At 40.3% G+C, this 26,552-nt stretch overlaps 3 protein-coding genes across 3 annotated transcripts in view; 2 read left to right on the top strand and 1 right to left on the bottom strand.

Moving 5' to 3' along the window:
* The first annotated feature begins 821 nt into the window (after positions 1-821).
* On the top strand, positions 822-4,994 carry LOC111228545 (pro-cathepsin H-like). Its single transcript, XM_022754505.1, has 12 exons — positions 822-989; positions 1,165-1,196; positions 1,411-1,516; positions 1,602-1,672; positions 1,754-1,858; positions 2,470-2,556; positions 2,703-2,758; positions 2,869-2,950; positions 3,063-3,131; positions 3,216-3,322; positions 4,448-4,573; positions 4,662-4,994. The coding sequence occupies exons 1-12, from the start codon at positions 926-928 to the stop codon at positions 4,729-4,731; spliced, it is 975 nt and encodes a 324-aa protein (XP_022610226.1). The 5' UTR covers positions 822-925; the 3' UTR covers positions 4,732-4,994.
* A 939-nt stretch (positions 4,995-5,933) lies between these two features.
* blm (Bloom syndrome RecQ like helicase) lies at positions 5,934-14,068 on the top strand. The gene is made up of 21 exons (XM_022754523.1): positions 5,934-6,252; positions 6,692-7,482; positions 7,607-7,742; positions 8,191-8,270; positions 8,394-8,508; positions 8,601-9,277; positions 9,614-9,790; positions 9,880-9,998; positions 10,116-10,229; positions 10,331-10,429; positions 10,528-10,676; positions 10,772-10,878; positions 11,332-11,492; positions 11,647-11,842; positions 11,987-12,177; positions 12,279-12,423; positions 12,580-12,779; positions 12,875-13,070; positions 13,175-13,297; positions 13,397-13,604; positions 13,717-14,068. The coding sequence occupies exons 1-21, from the start codon at positions 6,158-6,160 to the stop codon at positions 13,904-13,906; spliced, it is 4,269 nt and encodes a 1,422-aa protein (XP_022610244.1). The 5' UTR covers positions 5,934-6,157; the 3' UTR covers positions 13,907-14,068.
* A 5,082-nt stretch (positions 14,069-19,150) lies between these two features.
* The window catches only part of frmd5 (FERM domain containing 5), a 54,683-nt gene continuing 47,281 nt past the window's right edge, over positions 19,151-26,552 (bottom strand). Inside the window, exons 9-14 of the mRNA XM_022754481.1 lie at positions 26,063-26,126; positions 25,841-25,932; positions 24,837-24,911; positions 23,671-23,739; positions 23,359-23,465; positions 19,151-19,737 (exon numbers count right to left, since the gene is read on the bottom strand). Coding sequence (XP_022610202.1) covers positions 19,151-19,737; positions 23,359-23,465; positions 23,671-23,739; positions 24,837-24,911; positions 25,841-25,932; positions 26,063-26,126 — 994 coding nt within the window. The remainder of the gene's footprint in view (positions 19,738-23,358; positions 23,466-23,670; positions 23,740-24,836; positions 24,912-25,840; positions 25,933-26,062; positions 26,127-26,552) is intronic.

Genomic DNA, 26,552 nt, shown 5'->3' with positions numbered 1-26,552 from the left:
TGGACCAAAACAAATGCCTCGTCTGCAACACTTCCGGCCTCCACTCAGCCACAACTTTTAGTAAGCTTAGTGAAAGCGACCACTTAACACATCAAGAAGCACACCTGAATAAAGTTACCCTTTGTACACCAGAGACAACATATAATCCAACTACAACTATTAGCCAATGCTAGCACTGCCGTGATCTACTCCACGGCAAAGTTGGCACTGAGCAACATTTACTGAACAAATTCATAACAAGGGTTGCATCTTGCTGACCTTATCATACCATCTGTAGCGGTCACTAATAAAACAGACATGATATGCACCCATGAAGTTACTTACACAGTAAGGAGAAGAGCCAGTTCTGAGTCAAACTGGAGCTCGTTAGCAGGTTCTCCATTTTGGAAAAGCCAGACCAGTATTGTCTCAACGGTTGGACTGGGGAAGAATTCAGCCTTGGACTTTTCCGATGTAACCGGCTCACACTCATGACACAGACAGAGCCGGTAAAAACTTTTATGGTTGTTTTTCGACGGACCACCGACCTACTAGGATTTGAACCGGAAGTGCCCATGGCCGCCTATGCTCTGGCCTTATCTCTTTCTTTGCTGGGATCTTTCCACCATAAAGATTTAAGAATTGCTGTGCAGCAGGAGCATCAAATTAAGATACATTTAATTAAATGAGCCCTGACCTATTACTTGTAGGCAATTTGTACATTATCATCTAATATGTTCAAAGGTGAATTTTGAGGTTGTTGCAAGTTTTGTCTCCCGGATGATATGATATGACGCTAATTGGTTGAGTCATTCACCGTGTCGATTTATTTTTGTCAGTAGGGGGATTTGAGCAGGCAGCAGTTCACCTCGTGACTTCCCAACTGTTAGACTTCACTTTCGCCCTCTTTCATCACCGCCTGCAGCTTTGACAGCAAAGCTTCATAATGAACGCCTTGCTTTTGTTTGCTTTGGTGTCCGCAGCTTCAGCTTTTTATCTGTCTGAACAAGGTAAGCTGCTGCGATCGTCCGTTTTGTGAAGTAGAACACTTTTTTTTATAGTTGTACACACAGTTTTGTTTGTGTTAGCCCACACTTTCAGTTTCATATTCTACCATGTCTGTTCGTTTCTTGTTACAATTATTCGCTGTATTACATTAAGTTTGACAATATGACTTGTTTTCAGATGAGTTTCACTTCAAGTCATGGATGGCACAGGTACAGTAGGATCTGTCTATCAAACTCTTCATGTAACAAATGTGAACAGTATATGGTTTAGAGGAAGTTAGAAAAATCTCTGCAACATTATGCTCTAATGTGAGCTGTATGATTAACCCTATAAGCTGATTACTACCCCATAGTTAGTCTAAAGTAATCGATATAATATGATAAAAAAAAAAACAAAGTTAACTGCAGTGTCCCCTTTGTCCAGCACAACAAAGTGTACAGCTTGAAGGAATACTATGAGAGACTCCAGATATTCACTGAGAACAAGAGGAAGATTGACAAACACAATGAAGGAAATCACTCTTTCACAAGTAGGGGGAGCTTGTTGTTGCATTCACTATATTTATTTTTATTTTTTTACACATGTGTTGAGCTTTGTTTCATCTCTTCCTGCAGTGGGGCTGAACCAGTTTTCAGACATGACATTCAGTGAATTTCGCAAGTCTTTCCTCTGGTCTGAGCCACAGGTAATGGCACCCATTCAGGAAGTAGTTTACACAGATTGTTTTTTGTTCAGGACAGGTTACTTTACATACTGTCTTCTACAGAACTGCTCTGCCACAAGAGGGAACTACCTCAGTAGCAACGGACCATATCCAGACTCCATTGACTGGAGGAATAAAGGGAATTATGTGACAGATGTGAAGAATCAGGTAAAGTTTAATTGCACTAACCATCCAACACACACACATTTTATTTTCAGGTATTGTCAGTCAAGTATAACTGTAATAATCCATTGCGTCCCAAGAGGTGTGCCCACCCAGTCATACTCATTCTAAGCAGGTTTTGAGTGTTCACGCTTGAAATGCAACAAAAGTGAGCGTGCCCACTACATACCCTAATGAGTGTGCTGTTAATGGACACAATTCTCCTGCAATGAAATGCACAAAGGAAGTGAAGGAAATGAAGGAGCTGCTCACTGCTGCGAAAAAATAAAAAATGAATGATTCATGGATAAAGGTGAAAAAGATTAAAAAAATATCTATGAATCTGTCTGTTGAGTGATCTGATGCTTGCAATGCTCTCAAGATAAATTCAGTCATCATTAATTTTATTATTTACAGCAGTGCTTTTCCTACTGTCACATGTCAGAATGTCTTCTGTGAAAAGGCATATTGTTACGGGTTGATAAAAATACCATAAATGTATGCATTATGGAGGGTGAATGAAAATCTTTCATCTTCCAAAGGGAGGCATGAGAGAAAAAGTTTGTAAAATATTCACAAAATGTCCTTTTACCTTTTTTTTTTTTTTTTCTCTAAAGGCAGGATGTGGCAGTTGCTGGACATTTTCAACAACCGGCTGTTTGGAGTCTGTTACCGCTATCAAATATGGGAAACTCATACCACTGGTGACTTTGTTTCACTCCTCTATCAAAACTGCTGCTCTTAACTAAAAATATAGTTCCACTGCCATAGTAGGACAGAGCATATTTACTGTAATCTTGAACTATGACATTTTAATTCATCTTTGAAATGTAATTTTCCAATTACCTAGTCAGAACAACAGCTGGTGGACTGTGCCCAGGACTTCAACAACCATGGATGTAATGGGTGAGAGTCAAACCTGTTTCCTTTCCTCTTTTTATAATATCCCTGTTAACTACCACTTTGTGCATCAACACAGTCAGATTTGTATAATTATTATTATTTTTTTCTTCTAGCGGTCTTCCAAGTCAAGCTTTTGAATATATCATGTACAGTAAGGGACTGATGGCAGAGACGGACTACCCATACACAGCTATTGTAAGTAAATAAGCAGCTATCCTACAGCATAAACAAAACAAACTAATAAACAAAACTGACTTGAAATTACATATTTAATAGCTTTTGATTCTTCCTCTTTTGTTAAATTTAGGAAGGTGTTTGCAAGTATGACCCAAAGGCGGCAATCGCTTATGTGAGGGAGGTGATGAACATAACTGCAGTAAGTGAACATCAATGTCTTTCCTTGAGATAATTGTCTTTATTGAGAGCCTGTGAGTGATGATGTTTTTCTGTTACCTGTCAGTACGATGAGATGGGAATGGTTGATGCTGTCGCCACACGAAATCCTGTCAGCTTTGCCTTTGAAGTGACCCCGGACTTCATGCATTACCAGCAGGGCGTATACACCAGGTGATAGGAAGTCACAGAAATAATGTGATCTGTAATCTTGGAACATTATTAGGCTGTCTATTTTTAAGGTTTTGTTTGTTTCTTACATTTACAAATCGCTGAACAGTTTTGCTACGCTGTAGTAATATACAGTATGTCTTAGAAAGACATCACCTTTACTTGAACGATCAGGGAGATTTTCAGGCCAAAATAGTATCTTAATCTGCTATTGTAACATTTTCTCTCACTTATCAACAAGGACTAGAGAAAAAAATATTTTAACGTCATTTAAACACATACACAACACATAAATTTTTCTTGTGGATTTATTAACACTAGTATTATTAGCACACAAGAATCAGAGAGGCAAAGCTTAATCCCACCCCCCAACCAGTGTTGGAGAGTAACTAGTTAAATGTGATGGGATTGTTATGTTATGTGACGTGATTTACAAAATAAATGTAATTATAATCTGTGACAGTTACTGAGAAAAAAATTGTAATTAAATTACACCTACTAATCAGACTGTCGGTGATTACAAAAGGTGTTACAGCCAAATGTTTTCTTTTCATTAAAAAAAGCTTATATGTAGAATATAACATTCATTCTGTTACTTTGCTGTTTTGGTCGGGCAGGAATGCCTTCTTTTGGCATATTTGTGGACAACATGGGTCAGACAGGTGTGAGATCTAATAACACTAACCAAATTCAGTATTGTGTTTTCATTAAGTATTAACTTGGAGAGGTCATTAGGTTGTGACATTTTTACAGGGCACCAACCAACTACATTAAAGATAGACCTACTGAAAAGTAATTAGTTACATTACTTTGATAAAGTAATTAAAACAGTGATATTACTTATTTTATTGGCAACACAGTAATTAATAATCAGTGACCTATTGCATTACAAAAGTAACCTTCCCAGCACTGACTGTTGCATAAGTAAGGATTTGAAAATCTTGGTTTATGAATATTTCATTTGGTTATAAACATATTGTCTGCACTCTGAGCATTTAAATCACTTATAAAACAGGCTCTTTCTGTCAGTAAAGCTGTCAGACTTGCAGTGGTTTAGTGCCTCATTCTTTATCAAAACAGTTATGTTTATAAAGTTGGAGACTAACTCTCTACTCTTCCTGCTGTCAGCACCAAGTGCGACAACACCACAGACAAGGTTAACCATGCAGTGCTAGCAGTCGGGTATGGAAAGGACAATGGCACCCCTTACTGGATAGTAAAGAACTCATGGTCATCCACCTGGGGGATTAATGGGTAAGTTTTCTGTTTTACCACATACAAGAAAATAATATGAAATATACACCAACCAGAGAAAGGCCATAACATTGTTGTCCTTTTACAGATATTTTCTCATTGAACGTGGGAAGAATATGTGTGGACTTGCTGCCTGCTCATCTTTCCCAGTGTTGTGATTTCTGCATGATCGCAAAATACAAAAGGACTGAAAAGGGAATGGAATTCAACTACTTTTTAAAATTGTTGTTACATATGGTAATTTTTTATAGAATCAGCAGCCTGAATTGCTTTCATGTAGGGTGGGTCTTTGCACAATGAAGCAAGTCTCAGCATCCAGTAAAACACCGTGACAGATTAATCAATACATATCAGTTTATCACTTAAGAACCAATGATTCAATTCATTGTTGTTAAATTTACAAATAAAATCTTTTAAATCTTTTTGAGTTTTTTTTTTTATCACAATATGCAGTTGCAGCTGTCTGCAAAGTGTGCAAATATAATGGCTATAGCTATAATGACTGAGGAGGGTATAATCCACATGTTGCTTTCTGTCATTACCACACCTTAAACCTGCCCCCTCAGGGGATGACTCCACTGGGAAGAGAATGTACACATCAACTTAATAAATTAATAAAAATTGTTTTATCCCTTTGTGAAAAACTACTTTTAATTAATAGTAAAAGTGAATCATTGCAGCAGACATAACCTGCATAAACTCATTTTGTTTTCAAGACAAAAAAAAGAAACTTTTTATATCTAAGAAAATTGCAGGGTTATAAAATGGTGTTGCAGCTTTGTATCTCATACAGGTTTAAACACTCCACTTCTTTAGCGGGATATGAGGATATACCAGAAGAAAATCTGTGGTATGTAATATCATGTTTCACATGATTTAAGGAGACATCACCTGTGAGTAGCACAATCATGGTACCCAGCAGGTTCCAGTGGCTGAAAATATGTCTAGAGAGAGCTTTGTCTACATTACGAACATTAAAGCATAGGGCTAAATAATAATTATTGTGACAAAACATGGAGACAAGGTTACTGTCATTATACAATATAGGATTTCACAAAAATGCAGCTCTAGCCCCCTCCATCATGCTACATATATTCTATATATATATATGTAAAGAGAGAGAGAGATGACCAAGCTGCAATAAAATTATCTATTTGTGTTTTTGTTTATTTATTAATTTATTTTCTTGCCTCTACAGTTCTTAAATCCATGCTCTACAGTAGAGGTGGGGCCTGACTATTGGGCATGTGTCTCGTAAGACTACATTTCCCAGAAGCCCCGTTCCTGCTCAACCTAAGCCAATAAGGAGTCAGTTTGTTGAACAGGCGCAAAATCAATTCGTTGTTGGTCTATTTCATACATCACCAAAGTGAGCAGACGTTGCGGCTAAATGGTCAAATAAGTAGAATAAACTTTCTTCGTTTGATTAATTTAGCTTCGTTGGCGGGACTAATACAGCTGGATCCTCCGGTTACTCGTCTCATCCCGTGTCGCGGGCAATGGTGAAGAAAGTGGCCACTACTTCTAGAACTGAGCACGGACTGCTAGCGGGCTAACCCTCGCTAGCTCAGCTTCTTACCTACAATGTCCAGTCTTCCACAAAATAACTTGAAGGAGCAGCTGGCGAGGCACAGCAATGCTGCTCAGAGCAGGTTGTCACTGGCTAAACCCAAACCAGGGTGAGTCTACAGTGAACTTAAACTACAGCGGAACTAAAACACTAGCTAACAGTTAGCTTCGAGCTGTCAGATGTGCTGTGCTTATCAACACTCATTAGTTATGTATGAGTTCGCAGCACAGGAGGGATATGTTGGCTTTGTTTATGATGATTTATTGTGAATTCATGCATTTACTCTTTACCAGGGAGTTTCACTAATTTTTATTTAATAAATTGACTAATTTAAATTATTTCAAATAGATACAAACATTATATTATACAATTTACTCAAATTGAGTAACTGTCATTTTCATCTTTTCAAATTAAAAGAGAAGGTGTTAATGAAGACAATAATAGAATTTGGCTGTCCTCTAAATCCATCAAATCTCTAAATGGACATTATGCACCTGCTGTCAACTGGTAATCACCTTTTCCTAATTCCATACCTTTGTTTGTTTCAGGGCCTTTTCATTCAAAAAGAAGTCCTCATTGGGTATAACTACAGTGGAAGTCCCCACCAAGGTAATCAGCTCAAATGTTTTGGCAAACAGGAATATCAATGTCCCTAAGAACAGTTTGGTGACTAAATCTCCTTTGACATTTTTAACCAAGCTTGAGAGACCTCAAAAGTCCAAAATCAACAACTTCTTCCCTGTAAATTCAAAAGACAAGTCAGACTCCATCAGCCCAGCAGGTAACTGTGCTCCTGCAGGCCATACTCCTTCAGCAGTATCCAGTATTAAGAGGACTACAGCTCCAACTCTAAATGACAGCAAGTTTACAAATAATGGAAATAGCACCTCCACGAGTCTGGATGCGTCTCTTGGATTCCCGATAGAAGACTGGGATGATTTTGATGACTTTGAAACTCCTGCTAAGGCAAAAAATAACTCATTCAATTCAGAAATATCAGGGAACAGCTCCAAGCCAGTGTCATCTCCTAAGGAAGAAAAAACAGAATTCACAGGGGACCTAAACCCTGATGCTTCTGTTATGACACCAGACTTAAGCAAATGTTATTCAAACAAGAAGGGTCTTTCCAACAGTGAGGAAACAGATGAACTGGAGCACAGTGTCAACAAAGCTGCACTTTCACCAGGACCTAGTTGTAATCAGTACTCAACAGAGTTTTTACTGGATGATTACCCCATTAAAATGCCCAGAAGACGTCCTCGTGCTCATCTGAATTCTGTCATGAGTGATAGTGAAGATGGCAACAATGTTGTGTCTGAGCCTTCTGAAGAAAAGACAGGTAACACACTTTTTGTTACAGCATGTGTATATTATTTTACATTGGAGAACAAATACAAGAATGCATTGAGTTATTCTAAAAAACTTAGACTATACCAAATGTTTGTTTTGTTTTTGCCCTTTAGATGATAAGAAAAAATTGATTGACTCAAAGGTAATAGAAATTGATGATTACTCCGAGCCTGAAGATGACCTAGACTACATTCCCCCTTCACCAATCCCAGATGTGATATCTTATACTACTTCAGTACTAGAGACAAGGTCAGTTTTCTCAGTTTATTACACTTTATCATTTACAGGAGTTTCTGTGTATATGTGGTAGACCATTAGATTATTATTAATGTACACTTTATGTGTTATGCTTGTAATTAAAAACACACAGTTAATCCACTGTACTGTTAAATGTGTACTCCACCGATTTAGCATTGCACTTTTATAACATTGTCTGACTTGTCTTTGACTTAGTTGATGTTATTTTTGTTTTTTGTGAAAGGTTATTAGTTGAGATTCTCATGTTGGTATAAAAAACACATTACTTTTAGTAGTACAGTGATAGTGGTTGGTCTATTTTTGCTGCTAAGGGTTCACACCATTTGTATTACTGTAATACTTATCATAGCAAAGTCTCCCCTCTCTAATTACATATTCTTTTTTTTACTTGGATATCAGATTTGACCTTAAAGACAATTCTAAATTTTACCTCAAACAGATCTAAATCATCTTATACTGAAAGCAGAGACAGTCAAACTCCACATGAACCTTCTGATCACCACTCAAAAGACAAAACAAGTGGGTGTTTGACCTTTTTCTGATTTGTCCAGTACTTATACACATTTTATTCATGATATAAGGACTCTGTTCTTTGTCCTCATTCATTAAATTTGTTGTTTCTTTCTTCTGATCGTGTCTCAGAGGAGCAGCTTTTCAGTCTCATGGAGTCCATTTGTTCTCTGGTTGATTCCATCCCTGAACATGAACTTATAGCTCTATCTTGTGGAAATGACCTTTTACTAAAGAGGGCTCAAAGGTGTGTGTACATTTAAGTGGAAAGTCTTATTTTTATTCATAATATTTAATGTTACCACAGTATGACTGCACTCATCTGCCTCTCTCCTCCAGGAAGAGGATTCTTGCAACTGGTGGTGATGCTTCGTTAAGGATGCAGCAGCCAGACAGCACTGTGATTTCTGAACCCAGCTTAAAAGATCAATATTCTGTTAGTTGTGATGCATCTAGTGCTATGTCGTCCAGCAGCTCTGTCCCTGTGGATTCCAAGAAACCTCTTCACATCAGAAGATCTTCAGTAATCTCTGTGGACTATGACTGTGATCCCTCTGACAGTATTGTTAATGTGAAACCCTTGCACAGTAAAGACAGGGGGAAATTCTATGGGGAAAATGAGAGTGTCTGTGACTCTCCATCTACTCACAGTTTCACAAAACCATCTTTTAATTTCTCTAAGAAAACAAGCACAGACCTGGAAGACTCAGATCTCGTCTTCTCACCCAAGACGCCAGGGACTGTTGTGCAGAACAAATTAAATACCCCGGCAACCATCACAGCCACAGAAGACATAGACCCAGATGACTTTTACCTTGATGACTTTGACATCGATGACTTTAATGACTCGGATATCCCTGATTACTTTGATGAACCTCCAACTTCGTCAGTGTCTAGACAAAACTCCAGCACTGTGACTACAACAGTGAAAGAAGGGGGACCAAGCAAGTCTATGTGGGAGAAGAAACCAACAACACCTGCATCTGCGCCCAAGCCTTCAAAGATCTGCTCCCCTGGTAAGTCAGCATGGCACTGAAAAATCTGGGTTTGTATTTATCAAACATCTCAGAGCAGAAGATTAGTCCCCTTTGACCCAAAATTCTCTTAGCAATGCATATTTGGTCAAACCTAAGGGTGGGCTATGTAAACAAAAACTCAAAATTCAAATAATATATTTGGAGTTTATGTCATACTATATGTCTGAGTCTTTTAAGCACACTTAGTCCTCGTTTAAGCCTCTGCATATTTCTTTGGAGTGATTCTGAGATGCTTGCTAAATAGAGGCTCTGCGTTTTAAAGTTGCTTTGTAGGTTTGTGATACATCTACTCAATTTTATTGTTTTCCATGGCAGAGCCCTCCTTCAGAAACCCAGCCCATGATCGATTCAGAGGTTTCAACTTCCCCCACTCACAGGAGATGATGAAGATCTTTCACAAGCGTTTTGGTCTTCATCAATTCAGGTTTAATCAACTAGAAGCAATTAATGCAACGCTTCTGGGAGAGGACACGTTTGTTTTGATGCCCACAGGTTGGTAGACATCATGCATGACAGAAACGCACTAGGCTGTGTAACAGCTGCAGTAAAGATGTCCAAATTTCTACCTGATGCATTTGTAGGTGGTGGTAAAAGTTTGTGTTACCAGCTGCCGGCCTGCGTATCATCAGGAGTGACCGTGGTCATCTCCCCACTGAAATCACTCATTGTAGACCAGGTCCAGAAACTCACAACACTGGATGTAAGCATGTTTGTTCCTGCTGGTCTGTTTGGTTCAGAGTAAATTGTGAAGTTGTTATAATATATGTGTGCTGCTCAGAAAGTGCATCGTTTATTTTGTAATGTCACAATTTTTTAGATTCCAGCAACGAGTCTGTCTGGTGATAAAAGTGACCGTGAAGCAGCGAGGATTTATATGCAGCTCTCCAGGAAAGATCCCATCATTAAACTGCTCTATGTCACTCCTGAAAAGGTGAGAAATGGATGAATTATCAAACAAGAAATCACAGTCATAGATTCCAACAGTTAAAGTTATTAGTAACTATGACTGATGCATCTTTTCTTCTCCCCAAGGTGAGTGCAAGTAACAAGCTGATCTCCGCCCTGCAGAACCTTTACGAGCGAGGTCTGTTGGCCCGGTTTGTCATAGATGAGGCCCACTGTGTCAGTCAGGTGTGTTCCCCTGCTTTTACTGTATTCACAATCTGCAATCTGCTTTTATTTTTGTTACAGCCCTCGTGAATCATCCCATAACCTTTTAAATTTTTCAGTGGGGACACGATTTCCGTCCAGACTACAAGAGGTTGCATGAACTGCGTCAGAAGTTCCCTAACGTCTCGATGATGGCTCTGACAGCCACTGCCACCCCCCGTGTCCAGAAAGATATCCTTAACCAGCTGAATATGACTCGGCCACAGGTGTAAGTGTTTGATTTCAGACTCTCTCTTAGATTATTATCTGCATTTCTGTTTCACCCAACTGTAACTGAACATTTTCCAACCATTGTATGTTCAGGTTTACCATGAGTTTCAATCGAACAAACCTGAAGTACGCTGTGTTGGCCAAGAAACCCAAAAAGGTTGACGAGGACTGCATGAGCTGGATAAAGAAGCACTATCCACGTAAATAATTCAGAAGTACTTTTTCTGATCAAAGTTCATGCTGTTTTCAGAACACTGTTGAAACTGTTTTGTTGAATATTCAGCTTAGATTTGTATGTGAACACATTCTGAGGTCCGTCATATCTGAGTAATGTCAAAGGGACAGTTAAAGAGAAATTATATCAGCAGTCAAGGAGTTGTCTAATCAGAGAAATTATGGCACCTTATATGCAAAAGATGCTGCTGTGCTGCCGTCTGGTTACTGCATATTATTCCATTTTGTTTTATTGAAGCATGTAAAAATCTTAAGCTTCAAATGAATCTTTAGATCCATGTTTTTGTCAAATGATTAATTGCTTTTGTACGTAGCCTTGTAATGAAAGAAAGACCATGTTTTAAATTAGTGAATGAGTGTTTTCAAACCCTCTTTGAATTTGTCTTGTGTTTATTAAGCTGCCTCTCTGCATATTGCAGGTGACTCTGGCATCGTGTACTGCCTGTCCCGTAATGACTGTGATGCCATGGCCCAGAGTCTTCAGAGAGCAGGGATATTAGCTCTGGCGTATCACGCAGGCCTGAGTGACGGTGACAGAGAATATGTGCAGACCAAGTGGATCAATCAGGACGGCTGCCAGGTGAGACCACCACTCAGTCACTGATATCATATAAATATTACTCATAGATACAAAGGTAACATGTTGCCAACCAGTAGATAATTGAAGGATTTAAAGTATAAGTAGAAACATATTGCGCATGGCTCTTGTTTCACTGTTTCCCTTTGTCTGCCAGGTCATCTGTGCCACCATAGCCTTTGGCATGGGCATTGACAAGCCTGATGTGCGTTATGTGATCCACGCCAGTCTGCCTAAATCAATGGAGGGTTACTACCAGGAGTCGGGAAGAGCCGGCAGAGACGGAGAGATCTCTCACTGTATTCTCTTCTACTCCTACGCCGACGTCCACCGCATCAAGAGGATTATCAGCAGTATGTGGCAAAAATAACAGACATTTCTTAATGCATGCAAAAAAAAAGCTATGAATTCATTCAAATCACGTTTTCTTTCCAAACAGCTAACTGTATATTATTCATGTAGAGTCAGATGGTTATTCATTTCTTTTTTAATCACAGTGGACAGAGAAGGTGACAGACACACCAAGGCGACTCATTACAACAACCTACATAGCATGGTGCACTTCTGCGAGAACATGATGGAGTGTAGAAGAATTCAGCTGCTCGCTTACTTTGGGGAGCTCAAGTTCAACAAAAGCTTCTGTAAAGACCACCCCGACGTCAGCTGTGACAACTGCACCAAACCCAACGTAGGAATCATTTCCTGTCATTACTTTCTTTATTTATTACATATTCAAAACCTACATGGCTGTTTCCAGTTGAGCAACAATTTGAATATTCCTGTGTGCAGCAATACAAGATGAGAAATGTCAGCGAAGATGTGAAGAAGATTGTGAGGTTCGTCCAGGAGAATTGTGAGAAAGTTGGAGCAATGTTCGGCAAGACTGCTCAGCAAAGCCGGCTGACACTAAACATGCTCGTGGATATCTTCACAGGTACAGTATGTACTTGTGCTTGCATTGAAAATGCGTTTTGCAACTGTGAATCTTGCAGTGATGTATGTAATAAGATCTGTCTTGTACAGCTGTGTTCATATTCTATGTGGTAAGAACTGTGAATGTTCACACGGGGGGAAACTTTTATTTTGTCAGGGTCTAAATCTGCTAAGATACAGACAGGAATGTTTGCGATGGGAGGAGCCTACTCCAAGCATAACGCCGACCGTCTCTTCAAAAAACTGGTTCTGGATAACATTCTGGTTGAGGACCTCTACATCACAGTCAAAGGCCAAGCAGCGGCTTATATCTCTGCTGGTCCAAAAGCCATGAACGTTCTGTCTGGACACATGCAGGTAACAGGTCATGCATCATATTAAACGCAATGTGAAGAGCTGGAAAATGACTGTTAATTGAGTTGTTAAATATTATTACATTTAACTTGTGGCAGGTGGAGTTCTATGAAACGGAGAGCGCGTCTACCATCAGGAAACATAAAGCTGCTGTGGCCAAGAATGTCTCCCAGAGAGAAGAGAAGGTTCAGGAGTGTCTGAAGGAGCTGACAGATTTGTGCAAGCAGCTGGGGAAAGCATTTGGCCTTCACTATTTCAACATCTTCTCCACTGCCACCTTGAAAAAGATAGCTGGTAATGTCTGAAAAAATTGTTAAGACTGCATTTTAAATGCCACAAAAGCTCATATTATACAATAAGCATTTTATAACCTATGAAACCCTGCTTTCCCACGACAGAGACGCTTTCTTCTAACTCAGAAGTCCTCCTACAAATCGATGGTGTGACAGAGGACAAACTGGAGAAGTATGGAGCTGAAGTCATTCAGGTCCTACAGAAATACTCTGAGTGGCAGCTACCTGGTAAGAGACACAACTGAAGTTTTTGCTTATATAAACGTTTTGCACCCCGCTTCCTTTACTAGTTTACATTGTGATATTAACCGTACATTGCCTCCGTAGAAGAGGAGCAGACTGCGAATGATGGAGATGGGTGGATTGACACGACACGAGGCCGCGCAAACATAGACTACGAGGACGAGGACGACACAGAGTCCTCCACCTACTTCCGTAATCAGTCCAAACAGGGACAGAAGAGGAAAAAAGCTCCATTCCACAAGTATTCTAAGAAGAAAAAAGTATATGGCAACACAAGCTCCAATTCTAAAGGGTGTGTAGAGTATTTGTCTCACATTTCATCATCCAGTTGGGGACCATATCTGCCCAATAGATTCCCTTTATTCTTATGTCTCTTCTCGTCTCTTCTTCTGTTGTGCATTCAGTCGTGGCTACAACAGCAATAAATCGTGGTCATCGTCCAGCTCCAGAGGTGGATCAAAAGCTGCAGGTCGGGGGTCCAGGTGCTCGGGAGGAGATGCATCAGCAGGCAGGAGACCGGGCTTCATGGCTGTCCCGACCCCTCAAACCAACCAGCGGCCCTTCTTGAAGCCAGCCTTTTCACACCTGAGCTAGGGCTGTCTTCTGGGAAACTAATCATTCACTACATTTTCAAACGAGCTAGTCTTCGTAATTGTTTTAAAGTATTTACTGTGTTTACAGTGTATGTGCTGCACAGTTATTGCTATGGTGTCTGGTGTCTATATTCATTGTTGTAAAATTTTAGCTGACTTTTTCACTGTCCATTTGAATTTTTTATATTAAATACATTTAAAATTTTGCTTCAGCTAGTCTACATTCAGTTTTTTCTTTTTGCTTGAGAGAGGTATGCTGTGCTGAATTTGTCTTGTTCCACAAAGCCACAGGGAAAGCCACATCACAATTTTATTCAATGTTTATTTCAAGTTTGAATAGTTTTATTTAATGGCACCAGTTACAAGGGACTATTGGAGAGAAACAATATTTTATACTGACTTGTACAGAAGGTTACCTACAGTACAAACGGGTTCGGAATGGATCAGACTGAACAAGAACTGGATTTGGCACATGGATTTATATATATATATATTTTTTCATATATAACGTAATTAAACAGCAATCTCCAATCCCAGGATAGAACGATGCAGACAACATAACACCACCAGACATGGATATGCATATACACTTAATGATGTGTATACACAGTCGTGTAAAGGTCTGTCTACTGGGAGTTGGCAGAGGGGCTAAAAGCAGACCAAGATGTCTTCAGTTATGACTATCATGATCCACTTTAATATGATAAGGATTTTGGCCAGGGACGAAATTCAAGTAGCCAATTGTGTATAAATCACCAGATTAAGATCATCTAAATTGGTTGTGTTAATTTTCATCACATAAATATCAACAAAAACCCTTAAAAAAATATGTTTGAAGGACAGCCAGTGATAATCTTTGATACCTAAGTCCTTAATAATTGTTTTTTGAGACTGATAATCTGATCATTGCTGAAATATGTAGCAAGACACAGGGAGTAGACAAAATAACAAGAACACCTCACAGTTACAATATCACCACAAACTACAACCTCAAAAATTATCCCAACAAATCTTTGACAAAACTTAGAATTGATCACAAGTTTCACAAGTTTATTGTTGCTTGGTTGTTGTGAGGAATTACTTTACACCATGCAGGTGTTTCTGTTATTGAGTCCATCCCCCGTTATGTACTTTGCATGGCTGTACCTTCACTGTTGCTTTTCAGGGACGGATGGATTATCTGTTTTTCATATATAAACCATGGATGACGCTGACACTTGATCATCAAAAGTCACAGACCTGACCTAAACTGTAACCATCTCCCATGAAGTAAAAGAACAGTAAAATATGTAAACATGACACAGCAACTGAAATGTAAATGTAAAGTCAGGTTTGCCACAGGAAAATGTGCCTGTAAAGACAAATTAAGACAGAGATTTTTTTTAGGGGCTGCACAGTGTACATCACAGCTTCAGACAGATGAACACCGTTTTCCCTCTGGGCCTGGGGAGATTTAGGGATGGAGCAGTCTGTAGTACAACTGACAGGGATGTTGTGTCTTGTGTCTCCATTCCTTCATCTTTGCCACTTTGGTAAACTGCAGTTAGGATCCAGGCACAGGGAGCAATCTGTCACTTAACAATGAAAACAGCAAAGAAAACAGCAGCAGAACAAACATCCACACAAGAGGTCTCCAAGGAAAATTGATTTTTTTTTTTATAAAATGTTATTACTGAATGCAACAAGTGTCTCAATGGTCACATCGTTGTTAGAGTCAGCACAACAGCAATTTGGTAAGTGGTTTTCTAGAAACATGAAAGGACATATTCATTGTTGGATTTTCATACACAAGTTTGTAAATCACATCTTTTTGCTCTTACAGCTGATTATTGCTCCTTGAATAATGCTGCCTTTTTTTTTTGTTTAATTGTTGCATGTTCAGAGAGAGACCACTGAAGCTACATAATGCTGATAGATGTACGAGAAACACCTTTGCAGACTGACCTTTAAAAGATGTCCTGCTAACAACTCGGCCTGGCTGGACTGGCCAGTCATGTTGACCTTTATGTCAGTAAAGAAGTAATAAATATGAAGTATGAATGTACACAAAAAAAAAAAAAAAAAGTCAACCCGCCCACCCTGCTCCACCCCTTGTTAGGAGAAATGTGCTTCATCTTTGCATCTGCTATTTACTGGACGGATCCAAGTGAAAAACTATTAACTTGACGTAAATAAGCTCCTCTACTGTATATGGCAGGTTGGTTGCCAATGTAGCTCTAATGATTTGATATTCCCTCTAGCATCGTGCTGCTCCCTCCGCCACAGATAACTACGCTTTGTGAAGGATAATGAGCTAGAAGAGTGGATCCAGCCACAACGCCAAAGTGCATGCTACTCTGGTCAGGACGACAACTTCGCCTGGGACTGACAGGCTCGGTTTACACAGGAGCAAACAAAGAAGGTAGCACCATTGGGCCTTCAGTGGAGCAGCTGCAGGTGCTGGTGTAGGGGTGGGGAGGGGGTTGGGGAGGGTGTGGGATTTGAAATAGGAGGCCGAACACAATCAACCCCTGTACAGCCATTAGAGTGACGAGTCACCAAATGCCTTCCGTTCCCATTTGAACCTCTGATTTCCCTCAGTCTCTCTCTACCTCTGTCTCTCATTTCATGCCTCATTTCCTTTCCGTGAGTCTTTCTCCTTTTTAGCAAAATATAATAAATTGACCTTTTTTTTTTTTTTTACTCTTCTCTGTCTAAACATCCACCGCGATCACCTTGAATCTTGTTTTGATTCCTACATACGGACACACTAACACTTACGCCTGCACTTGGTACAGGAGGTAGACACTCAGTACAAAAAACAGATTTTACCCAGAATCCAACAGCCATGACAGTCATTGCTCCCTGGAGCTACGAGGCAGAAGAGTCTAGAGCCTGACCGGCAAATCAAAGGGCAGATATTATTTGCCAGTATTGGCTTATCGTAGATATATTGGTATCTGTTTTTATGGTGGCTGACATAAAAAAAAAAATCAAGGGAAGAAAGCAACTTAAGTACATAGTTAAGAAAAAAGTGCATGAGGTACCTCAGAAAATGTCTTCATTACATACTGTAGTTTGTCAAGCACACTCCACTGTTTCCTCAACCAAAGAGGTGACCTTTCCAGTCCCATTTAATTGTTCATTTTTAATTTGTGAGCAACAAATTGTTTTGTTTAATGCTGCAACTAACACTTATTTTCATTATCAATTAATCTGCCTATTAGTTTCTAGATTAATCCATAAAATCATAAAATCCTAAAATGTACATAATTTCTAAGAACCCAAGCTGACAGTCAAAAACCAAAAGATATGAAATTTACAAAGATATAAAACAGAAAAAGCAGAAAGTCCTCACACTGAAGAAGCTGACACCAGAAAACGTTTGGCATTTGTGCTTGAAATATGACAAGTATTCAATTGTCAAAATAGTTGCCTGTTAAAGCTCTATCAATCAATAAACTAATCATTTCAGCTGTAGTTTTGTTTTAACACATTTTGAATGAATTTTCGTGGGAAGTTAGGCCATGGGTCAAAGAACAGGTTTTTACTGTTTGGTGCAGATCCAGTACCGGTCAGGCTCACAGTCGTCTCTACAGGCTCTTCAAGTACAATAAGATATGGTAAAGTTATGAAAGGTGAAAATGTATTTTTGGATTATTTGGTATTTGTGGTGGTACAATGATATCTGCAGATTTTATTCTGCACAAATACATGTTTTAAACTGCATGTACGTTGAAGGCTGAGTCACTGCTGGTGGAGTGATGACAGTTGTGATCAGTGTTGAGTGGATCTGGATAAAAACCCTGTTTTTTTTTTTTGTTTTTGTTTTTTTTTTGTTTTTTGTTTTGTTTTGTCCCCCCATCCACATTGCCATGAATGCTTCTGACCTTACTTGAAACACAGCGCTAAAAAAGGTATAATTTAATCTTCAATAACAAAATAACATTTCAGTTCTGTTAAAATATACATGGAAAACCTGTCAATATATATTAGGAAACAAACTAATTTGTACAAAAAGTACATCATTACTCTTATTCTAGTAATAATAATAATATAGTATGATACATAAACCTAAGAGCATGGTTGATATGAAACCAAAATAAATCATAAACTCTTCATATAAAGAAATAATTGAAATTCATCGAATTTCAACTTGATGAGAAAATGCAAATCAAATTAATTGGAGAAATAACAGAACAACTGAACAAATGTGCACATTAAAAAGTACTTAATTATTAAAACCATATGAGCATTGCACATCTATCTAGACTATTATCTATTGGTGCCAGTGAATCTTTGCTCTTCATGAATATATCTCTAACCGCATCTGACACTACTGGCTCACATAACACTATTGGTACTGGTTTATTTTACTGTATCCTTATAAAACGTTAGAAAAACAACTCTGATCTTCACCAGTTTACTTTGTACACCATTGTATACTAAAGTGTAATTGTGTCTTAAAACAATCCACAAAAATCAAATCTGCCAACAGTCATCAACATCCTCTGAAAAAAGGCATTTGGTAATCACCCTGTCTCTTTCCTGTTTCACCAACCTTCACTATCATTCCCTTCAGATTGTTCTGTTTTCTCTGATGACGTGAATCTGCTGTTTGTCTAGCTGACTTCTGATGGGCATGGATCAGTATCAAAAGATTTTATACTACTTTGCCTCACATATACTTCACTGCAGTAGGCCTATCGACTCTAACCTAACTCACTTCCATCTTTTAATGACAAATCAACTTCCTCGATTACTGTTCATCATCTCGCCTCCTTCTCTTATGCAAATATATGTTTAAAAGCAATAAATAATAAATGAAGGCAACATTCATCCGTTGCAACAAAATCTACCGTTCCTGTAAAAGGAACTTTTTAAAATTCTTCAGTTCTTTGATTTCAGTTTTAATTTTTTTCCTTTGTGTTATTTGAAAAAATAAAATACCTGAAATGACTTGAAAAAAAACCCAAAAACAAAACGCAAAAAAATGTCCTGCCTTTGTAGAAAAAAAAAGAAAAGAAAAAAGAAGAAAATAAGCAAAAAGAGGAGGTGGTTGGGTGGGGGGGGTGTAACTCAAAGTGGAGGAGGGGAAGAGAGATCCTGGCCCGGTGTTACCAGGAGTGGTCCAAGCTGTATGTCAGCAGGAGGATGATGGGAGAAGCAGGGTTCATGGTTGGGACGAGGCTGCCCTCCATCACTCCGGAGTCCTAACCGTCTTCTCAGACCCCCGAACAGGCTTACGAACTCTACGACCGCACTCTCACTTGTTAATGAGCAACCCGCCCACCCAGCGGAGCTTGCAGGCAAACCACCGCCTGAGGGGACAAAAGTATTCGTAATGGAACTGCTCAAATTCGGGGGTCTGGCGGATATCACGTAAAAATGCTATGTCAAGGTCTGACTCGGTGAGGATGATGAGGAGGAGGAGCAAGACAAAGAGGAGTCCAATGGTCACAAGGAGCAAACGGAGGACACTTAAGACAAACTTATTCACCTGTTCCACCTCGCTGAGGGCCGAGTCCCCCCCTGCACCCTCCTGTGCAGATCTACCGTCCGCACCAAAATCACCCCCTTCCCCGTGCATGGGGGTGCCCGCCTCCGACTCCTTCTCCTCTTCAATGCTGCAGGGCGCCCCGTTGATCTGGCGTGACACAGTCAGCTCCATGCTGTGCTCGGCCACCGGGGTGGGCAGGACGCTGTCGGACGGGCTGTAGGCCTCGTCCGAGATCACCGCCGTCCCATCACTGGCGTCTGTGGCCTGGCTCCGGGAGCGTGGCATGAAGGATTCCCCGTGGGACACTGAACGCACTGGTGTAGAGTGGGCACTGTCACGCAGGGACTCCAGACCTTGTGGAGGTGTTCAGGGTGGAAGAGGAGGGGAGAAACAGAGAGGAAGAAAGAAATGTTATATACAGAACATTATGATGTCACAGTAAAGGTGACCTTTGACCATTTGGATATAACATGTCATCACTTCATCATTTTATCCTATTAGACATTTGTGGTAAAATGCGTCATAATTAGAGTATGAATTTGTGAGCTATGGCCAAAAACGTGTTTTGTGGGGTCACAGTGACCTTGACCTTTGACCACCAAAATCTAGTCAGTTCAAGTGAATGTTGGTCCCAAATTTCCAAAAGAAATTCCCTCAAGGTGTTACTGTGTTGACATATATCGCATTCACGAGACCGGGGACGGACGGACAACCCAAAAACATGATGCCTCCGGTCATGGCCCTCACCGGCACAGAGGCATAAAAAGATTACTGACAAGAGATTATGTGGTCAGTCATACGCTCCGCTAGTGTGGCGCTCACAGACACAGTGTACCACAGTTCCGGTTCAAAGTGCTGAGAGGTTTCTTCTGCTGTTTGTCCAGCAGAGGTCTGTTACAGGGCACAGACACACCGTCTCCGACTTGAGAGCTGAAATCTGATCATGCTGTTCCCACAGTCAAGCAGACAGGGCGGGGCATTGTCGTTGTACTAAATGATCAGGAGGCAATGTGAAGCCTAATCATCATCTCTAATGGACGAAATCATCATGTAGCCAATTAGTGTAGATCTCATTCAACAGTGGAAAAACCCATTAAGATAAATTACATTTGAGAAAACATTAAATAAACCAAGCCTGCTTCCTGATAAAAGGGTCAACATCCTCTCATCTTATGTCTTATGTTCTAGCTATCTCAACATATAGTTCATCACATCAATGACCCTACTTTGGATGATAGATTTTTCCTTATGTATCAGTTGTATATAACAATGCTTAATATTCTAAATGAAGCCTCATGGCCTTAAACATAAATACAAATGGCTAGGCTTATTCTTAAATTAAAAGGATAGATTTACATTTTTTCAAATCTACCTTAAGACAGCGCTCACATGCCCATATGTACATTTTAAAAGTTTGTGTTTGCTGGATGAGAAGACACTAGTTTATTTTGAATTCCAATGTACGAGGGACGAGGGACAAAAAGCATGTTTTGAGAGTGTAATTTTAAGATGTGAATCTTAAAGTCACATCAGCAGAAAACAATCAGAGAATATTTCCAAATTAAATCAAACCAAAATGAAAAGGCGCAAAAAATATTCTAACCTTCAACTAGGAGTGAGCTATCAGGATCAAATGCTCTATGATGGTAAATGTAATCTGATATTGTGATGAAGGAAAATTTGGGGGGAAGTTTTTTTTTAAGGATAAATAGCAACACATGAATGTGTGTTTTTGACTAATCTAGCAGATCAAACACCTGGTAAATTAAGTCAGTTGATCAAACACACAGTACCCACAATGGTTTTATTCATCTGTAGATATTAAAGGGAAACAGCAGCCACTTCAGCAGCAGCAGTATGGCAAAATCTGAGCCTCCTGATAAATGTATATTATCTCAGAGAATATATTGTCATGTTGCCGAACTTTACCTACAAACAGTCAACAATGCATTGGTTTTAATGCTGTTACTGTTCAGGCTGCAGGATAACAGTACAGTACATGAGATCCACTTTACAGTGTACACGTCAGTGAAGATGAGCCGTGGTTGAGCCCTTTGCTGACGATATCACATTCTCGAGAGTGTCAAAGCAGCAACATTACACCTTCACTATAAAGAGAAGGGATTAAAATTCAGCTTTTGATGAGGAAGCAAATCATGAAAGGGATCATTTTTTTTTAAAAAACTGCAAGAAAAGTAGGAGAGATTATGTCCAGTATCTAAGCCTCTACTGACATCAAACTCCTTTCAAGTGAAAAGAAGGCAGCATGAAGGCTGGATGAATGTCAGCAGCCATCTCTACTCAGTGTTGATCTGCTACAGTGAAGCAGCGAGCAGAAAACACACGTTTAGAGATCTAATTTGAAACACTATAACATAAATTTAAAAGAAATTCATTGGCCAAATGAACACACCACACCCTTTGAAATACTGTATTCTAGTTGGAACCAAATATAGATGCTACATTAAGAGTCCTCCAGTCAAAATCAGCAAAATATAATCAACAAAAGCACCAAGAAGAATCATAACTGCCTGTCCAGATGACACAGACAACCACAGGAATGGTGTAACTCCCTCTGCCAACATCGATGAGGCAGAGACTGATTTAAAATAGAGAAAGCGACTGGCACCTCCATGTAAAGCACATTTCTGGCTGGCTCTGTGATGAGTTTACCTGAAGGTTGGCTGGTCTGAATGTAAGGCAGGGGAGTGCCAGGGAGAGGGGTGGCGCTGGCAGAATCCTGCGGCCCTGTCAGAGAAGGGTACAGGGGCAGGATGCCCAGGGCCTTGCCCAGCATGCGAGGCCCCAGGCTCAACACGCGAACTTTCACATCCCGGTAGCAGTGGTTGATCATACGCAGGTGGACGTTCACCCGGGTGGTGATGCGGATCAGACACTTCACCATGGCTGCAGCATGCACGTGTTTATCCCGTTGTTATGGTCCCTGTCCCGGAGTCCAGGCCACAGTCTCGCTGTGTGTGTATGTGTGTGTGTGTTAGGCTGAAGGGTTCTGCCTTGGTTGCAGTTTGCAGAGAAGAGTGCGAGGTGAAACGGTGGGTTTCAGCAGCAGTGCTACAATCACCAGCATTGGCCTGGCCTGGTTTGGCCCCACCCAGGACAGTGACATATATGGAGTAGAAGGACCGGGCTATTTTCAGCTGGGGTATTAATACTACGGTAAGGCACCCAGTCAGCACACACTGGGGGTAGGAAGCTCTCATGGCTCTCTTGAACCCACAGCATAAGACCCTCAATATATACAGTGCACCTGCTACTGACCTCTGTTTATTTCTGTGCACAAAGAGTTATAGTACGTACTTGAAAGGCAGAATCAAAGGATCTCACTGTTTAGTTTTAAGCGAGACTGTCTCACTAACAGAGGCACTGAGGCCACCTGTTCTGGGCCAGGAGCCTGCAGGTGGGCTGAATAAGTGACTTCAGCTGCTTTTATGTTGCCTCAATTTACAAGAACAATCGTGCAAACACACACACAGCTCTGACTCTAACACTGCATTGAATCTGAGCAAGCTGACTGACGCACACACCTGCAGCATATCCCACCAATGCCATAGGCATGAAATGGGCCAAATGGCTCTAGTTACAGCATGAGTGTGTGTGTGTGAGAGAGAGAGGGTGTGTATGCATAAGTGTGTTTTCTCAAGGAAGAGGAAGAGTTTTCACAAATGGGATTAATGGCTCCCTGATCCATTTAAAATTCTGTGTCAACCAGTTTATTGTTGCAATAACAAATTATTCATGAGTATATCTGAAGAGGGGAATCTTAACTGCCTCTTGAACTCCAATGTAAACTACAACTTGGATGTTTCAGTAGATGAGGTTGGCATGTAAACAATACCATACTCACTGTACGGCTTCTAAAGAACACCGGTGAAAACAAATTTCCCCCCAGCACTTTCATCGCCACCTTAAGATTTGTTGCTTGTTGAAACGTGGGGGTGGAGCTCAGTTCTTACCCTCCATGATAGATATGTGCACAGCTCTCCGACGTGTGCGCGGTACACTGCTGAGGCGAGGTCCGTGGGTGATGGATGGACAACTTCTGCTGGGCACAAGGCCAGCCCTGCAGAGACAAACACAGACACAAACGCACAACCATCAGTGCGCTGAGAAACGGCCCCGAGTGGAGGTAACTCATACTGCAGCGAGTATGTGCTGCTGATATAAAGACATCTACAGTAGCTTGGTGCCTAAGAAAATGGAGGAAAATTAAACAAAAATCTGATCGAGAGCATTCTGACCTCTCCTGAGTTTACATACAACTCTACCTGTGTATTTCTGGAGGTTCGCGTTTGATTTTGGCACTCTGCTCCATCACCTCTTTTGCCACTCGTCCACTGTTATAAAGCACAGAGATGATGCTCAGGATGAGTTTCACATACACACACACACACACACACACACACACAACACCAGGCAACCTGGTGTCACCCAATGCCATGAAAGCCATCACTGCAGTGGATGAGTACAGTACATGAGCATCATGATTGAATTAACCTGGTGAATTCAGCTCTGTGTAACTGAATTACCACCAGTGAGACAAATGCACACAGACGTGCAGGCAAAAATATCAAAACAATGACCATGGCTTGCCCTTCAACAGTAAACTTAACATTTAACTGACTTGGCTTGTGATGTCAGTTCATATACACTAATACTACCAGATACCTTTGATGTAATTACTTTTCATCCCTTTAATCTTGACTGAATATCTAATTTTTCTTATCTTCTTAAAGGGGTAGTTCATCCAAACTAAAAATATTTTCTCACTTACCTGTAGTTAGTATCTAGCTAAACAATATGTCTGGTATTACTCAAGTTCATTACATTTTCTGGCCCATTGACTACAGAGACATTAGCTTTTAGCTATTTCTGTTGCAATAAATATATTGTGGATTGTACCTGTTAAATAAAATAAGTAAATAAATGAATATCTACTGAGCTTTTTAGATATACTTATGCCACACTTTATGCCACCACCACAATGAGGGCTTTTTCCTTTATGTAAAGCAGTTCCAATGAAGATTTTAAATTTCTAAATTTCAAGCAGTACAAACAACATTTAATTCACCTCCATCACCTCTAATATAGGTAGCAGCAGCAACGTCAGAGATGCATATCTCAAAACATGTGTAAATAAAACCAAAAGGCTAGATACCACTAAGGGTAGTTGAGAAAATATGTTTTTTGTATAATTTACATAAATCAGTATACAGTATATACAAGGTGCCTCATGTGATCAGTCCCCTTCATTGTGTCCTCTATCTTGTAAAGTGTCAGTCCTATCCTCTGGGCAAAAGTAAGCTGACGTTACAGCACAGAAGGCCAGGAGGCCAGGTCTTCTGGGAACACCTCTCTCCACTTCCAGCGGGGGGTTTTCTGCAGTGTCCTCCCCTCCCTGTCATCAGTCATACTTCCTTGTCGTGTACTCTACCTGTAACGGAAACGGCTGCCCTTGAAGAACAGGTTGCTGCTGGACACCGTGCGAACCTGACTTGACTTCTCAAGCCTGGAAGAAAAAAAAAAGAAAAGGAAAATTGCCTTTTGTACCCTAATAAAGGAAATCAGAAAGAAAAACCACTGGTATGATCTTGAGAATAAATAATTTACCACTCATTTTTGCTAGAATATGAAGATAACACTGTTGAGACGTGAATGTATGTAATCTTTGCTTTCTGAATCCAAGAACAAAGCAGAAACTAGGATCAAATACCATGCTATTAAATTATGTATGTCCTCTCTTTGCACTATAGGCACTGCATCCTCGACATGGCTCCATACAGTATTCAATATGTTTATATTGTTGTAAGTGATACATTAATGTTTCATGCTTCATTTTGCTTTCAAGGGATATGTGTGCTTCTCTGACAGACACAACATTTTCATCGCGTTCTCTCCCTGTCGTCCCCCAGACTCCTTATTACAGTAAAATCTCAATAAGCGAAGGGTTGATAAAATATCTGTCACTTCAGAGAGTCAACAAAAGGTCACATCATATTAACTCTAAAATCAATGCATATGCTACGCTCTGCCCCTCTCTTTCTCTCTTCCCACACACACTCTTCGTCACCTGAGTCATCAGCTCGACTCATTACGATTCCCATCCTCTGAGCTCACAGTGCTTGGTTTTTTGTTTTTTTTTAATAATCACCTTTCCTGAGCCAGGGAGCGCAGAAGGGACCCACGCTATTTTTCATGGCTGAGACAGAGGAGCCATACCTCAGAAGGAACGTTGAAGTGCTTGCAGTCTCGTGCCAGCGCACACTCATTCACTAAAGGTCAGCAGCAACTCACACCTCATTTTCCCGCTGACAAACAACCCAGAGGGAAGGGCTTTTAAGGACACCAAGGAACTGTGACAGTAACCTGCCTGACTGCGCTCCAAATCATGGCAGTGAGGAGAAATGAAAGAAATGAAATGAAATAGAGCAGACTCACTTGTAGAAAGCTTGGTTCTCCACTCCACATTTCCAGAGGTGCTTGCATGCCTCCGGAGTGGGTGCGAAGTATGTCAAGATGATCTTTTGGTCCTGCACGTTGAAAATGAGAGAGCGTGCAGGACAATATAATAAACTGAGACAGAAAATCACACTCTACAGGCTGTCATGAGAACACGCACCGCGGAGGCTTCTCTCCACATCCAACAATTCATGCGCTCACCTCCTTCTGATTTGCATATATGTGGAACGTCTTGCCTTCGAACTTCAGCTTGGTCACCTCGTTCCTGCCCGGGAGAGAGCGCGGCAACGGTTACACATACAGCAAGCGGAGACAGAAAGCCACAGCCTCTTTAAATATTCATGACAACAACTTTGAGATCACATAAACAGCCATGGACCTCTATGTTTGGCTGACAAAACAAATAACTGATAATATTCCCAGCAGACAGGGGGAAACCTGAGCGCTGCCGAGGGCAAACAAACAAAGCCATTACAAATACTGCAAACATAATAAGTCTGTTTTCATTATGTAACTGTAACCTTCTCAGTGGAAAGCAAACAGACAAAAAGATGACTATTAAATAAAAATGCATCATGTTGTTTACAGTTTCCACTTTTCAATGAAGCATCTCATTGAATTCAAATCACTAAGTGTCTCCTTCAAGTAGAGGCTATAGTTCTCAACATATTGTCTTGATCTTCTATCGAGT

The sequence above is a fragment of the Seriola dumerili genome, unplaced genomic scaffold, assembly GCF_002260705.1.
Source record: "Seriola dumerili isolate Sdu_G_001 unplaced genomic scaffold, Sdu_1.0 BDQW01000219.1, whole genome shotgun sequence".
In the NCBI taxonomy this organism is placed as follows: domain Eukaryota; kingdom Metazoa; phylum Chordata; class Actinopteri; order Carangiformes; family Carangidae; genus Seriola; species Seriola dumerili.
Note: the sequence above shows the minus strand (reverse complement) of the source record. Positions and strands in the feature narration are given on the sequence as shown.

Excerpts from the sequence above, each read along its gene's own strand:
- LOC111228545 (XM_022754505.1), top strand. The coding sequence starts at position 926 with ATGAACGCCTTGCTTTTGTTTGCTTTGGTGTCCGCAGCTTCAGCTTTT. Across the intron at positions 1,197-1,410 it reads TCAAGTCATGGATGGCACAG|CACAACAAAGTGTACAGCTT; the intron begins GTACAGTAGGAT and ends CCCTTTGTCCAG. Across the intron at positions 4,574-4,661 it reads TCCACCTGGGGGATTAATGG|ATATTTTCTCATTGAACGTG; the intron begins GTAAGTTTTCTG and ends GTCCTTTTACAG.
- blm (XM_022754523.1), top strand. The coding sequence starts at position 6,158 with ATGTCCAGTCTTCCACAAAATAACTTGAAGGAGCAGCTGGCGAGGCAC. Across the intron at positions 8,271-8,393 it reads CCACTCAAAAGACAAAACAA|AGGAGCAGCTTTTCAGTCTC; the intron begins GTGGGTGTTTGA and ends ATCGTGTCTCAG. Across the intron at positions 10,230-10,330 it reads TCTATGTCACTCCTGAAAAG|GTGAGTGCAAGTAACAAGCT; the intron begins GTGAGAAATGGA and ends CTTCTCCCCAAG.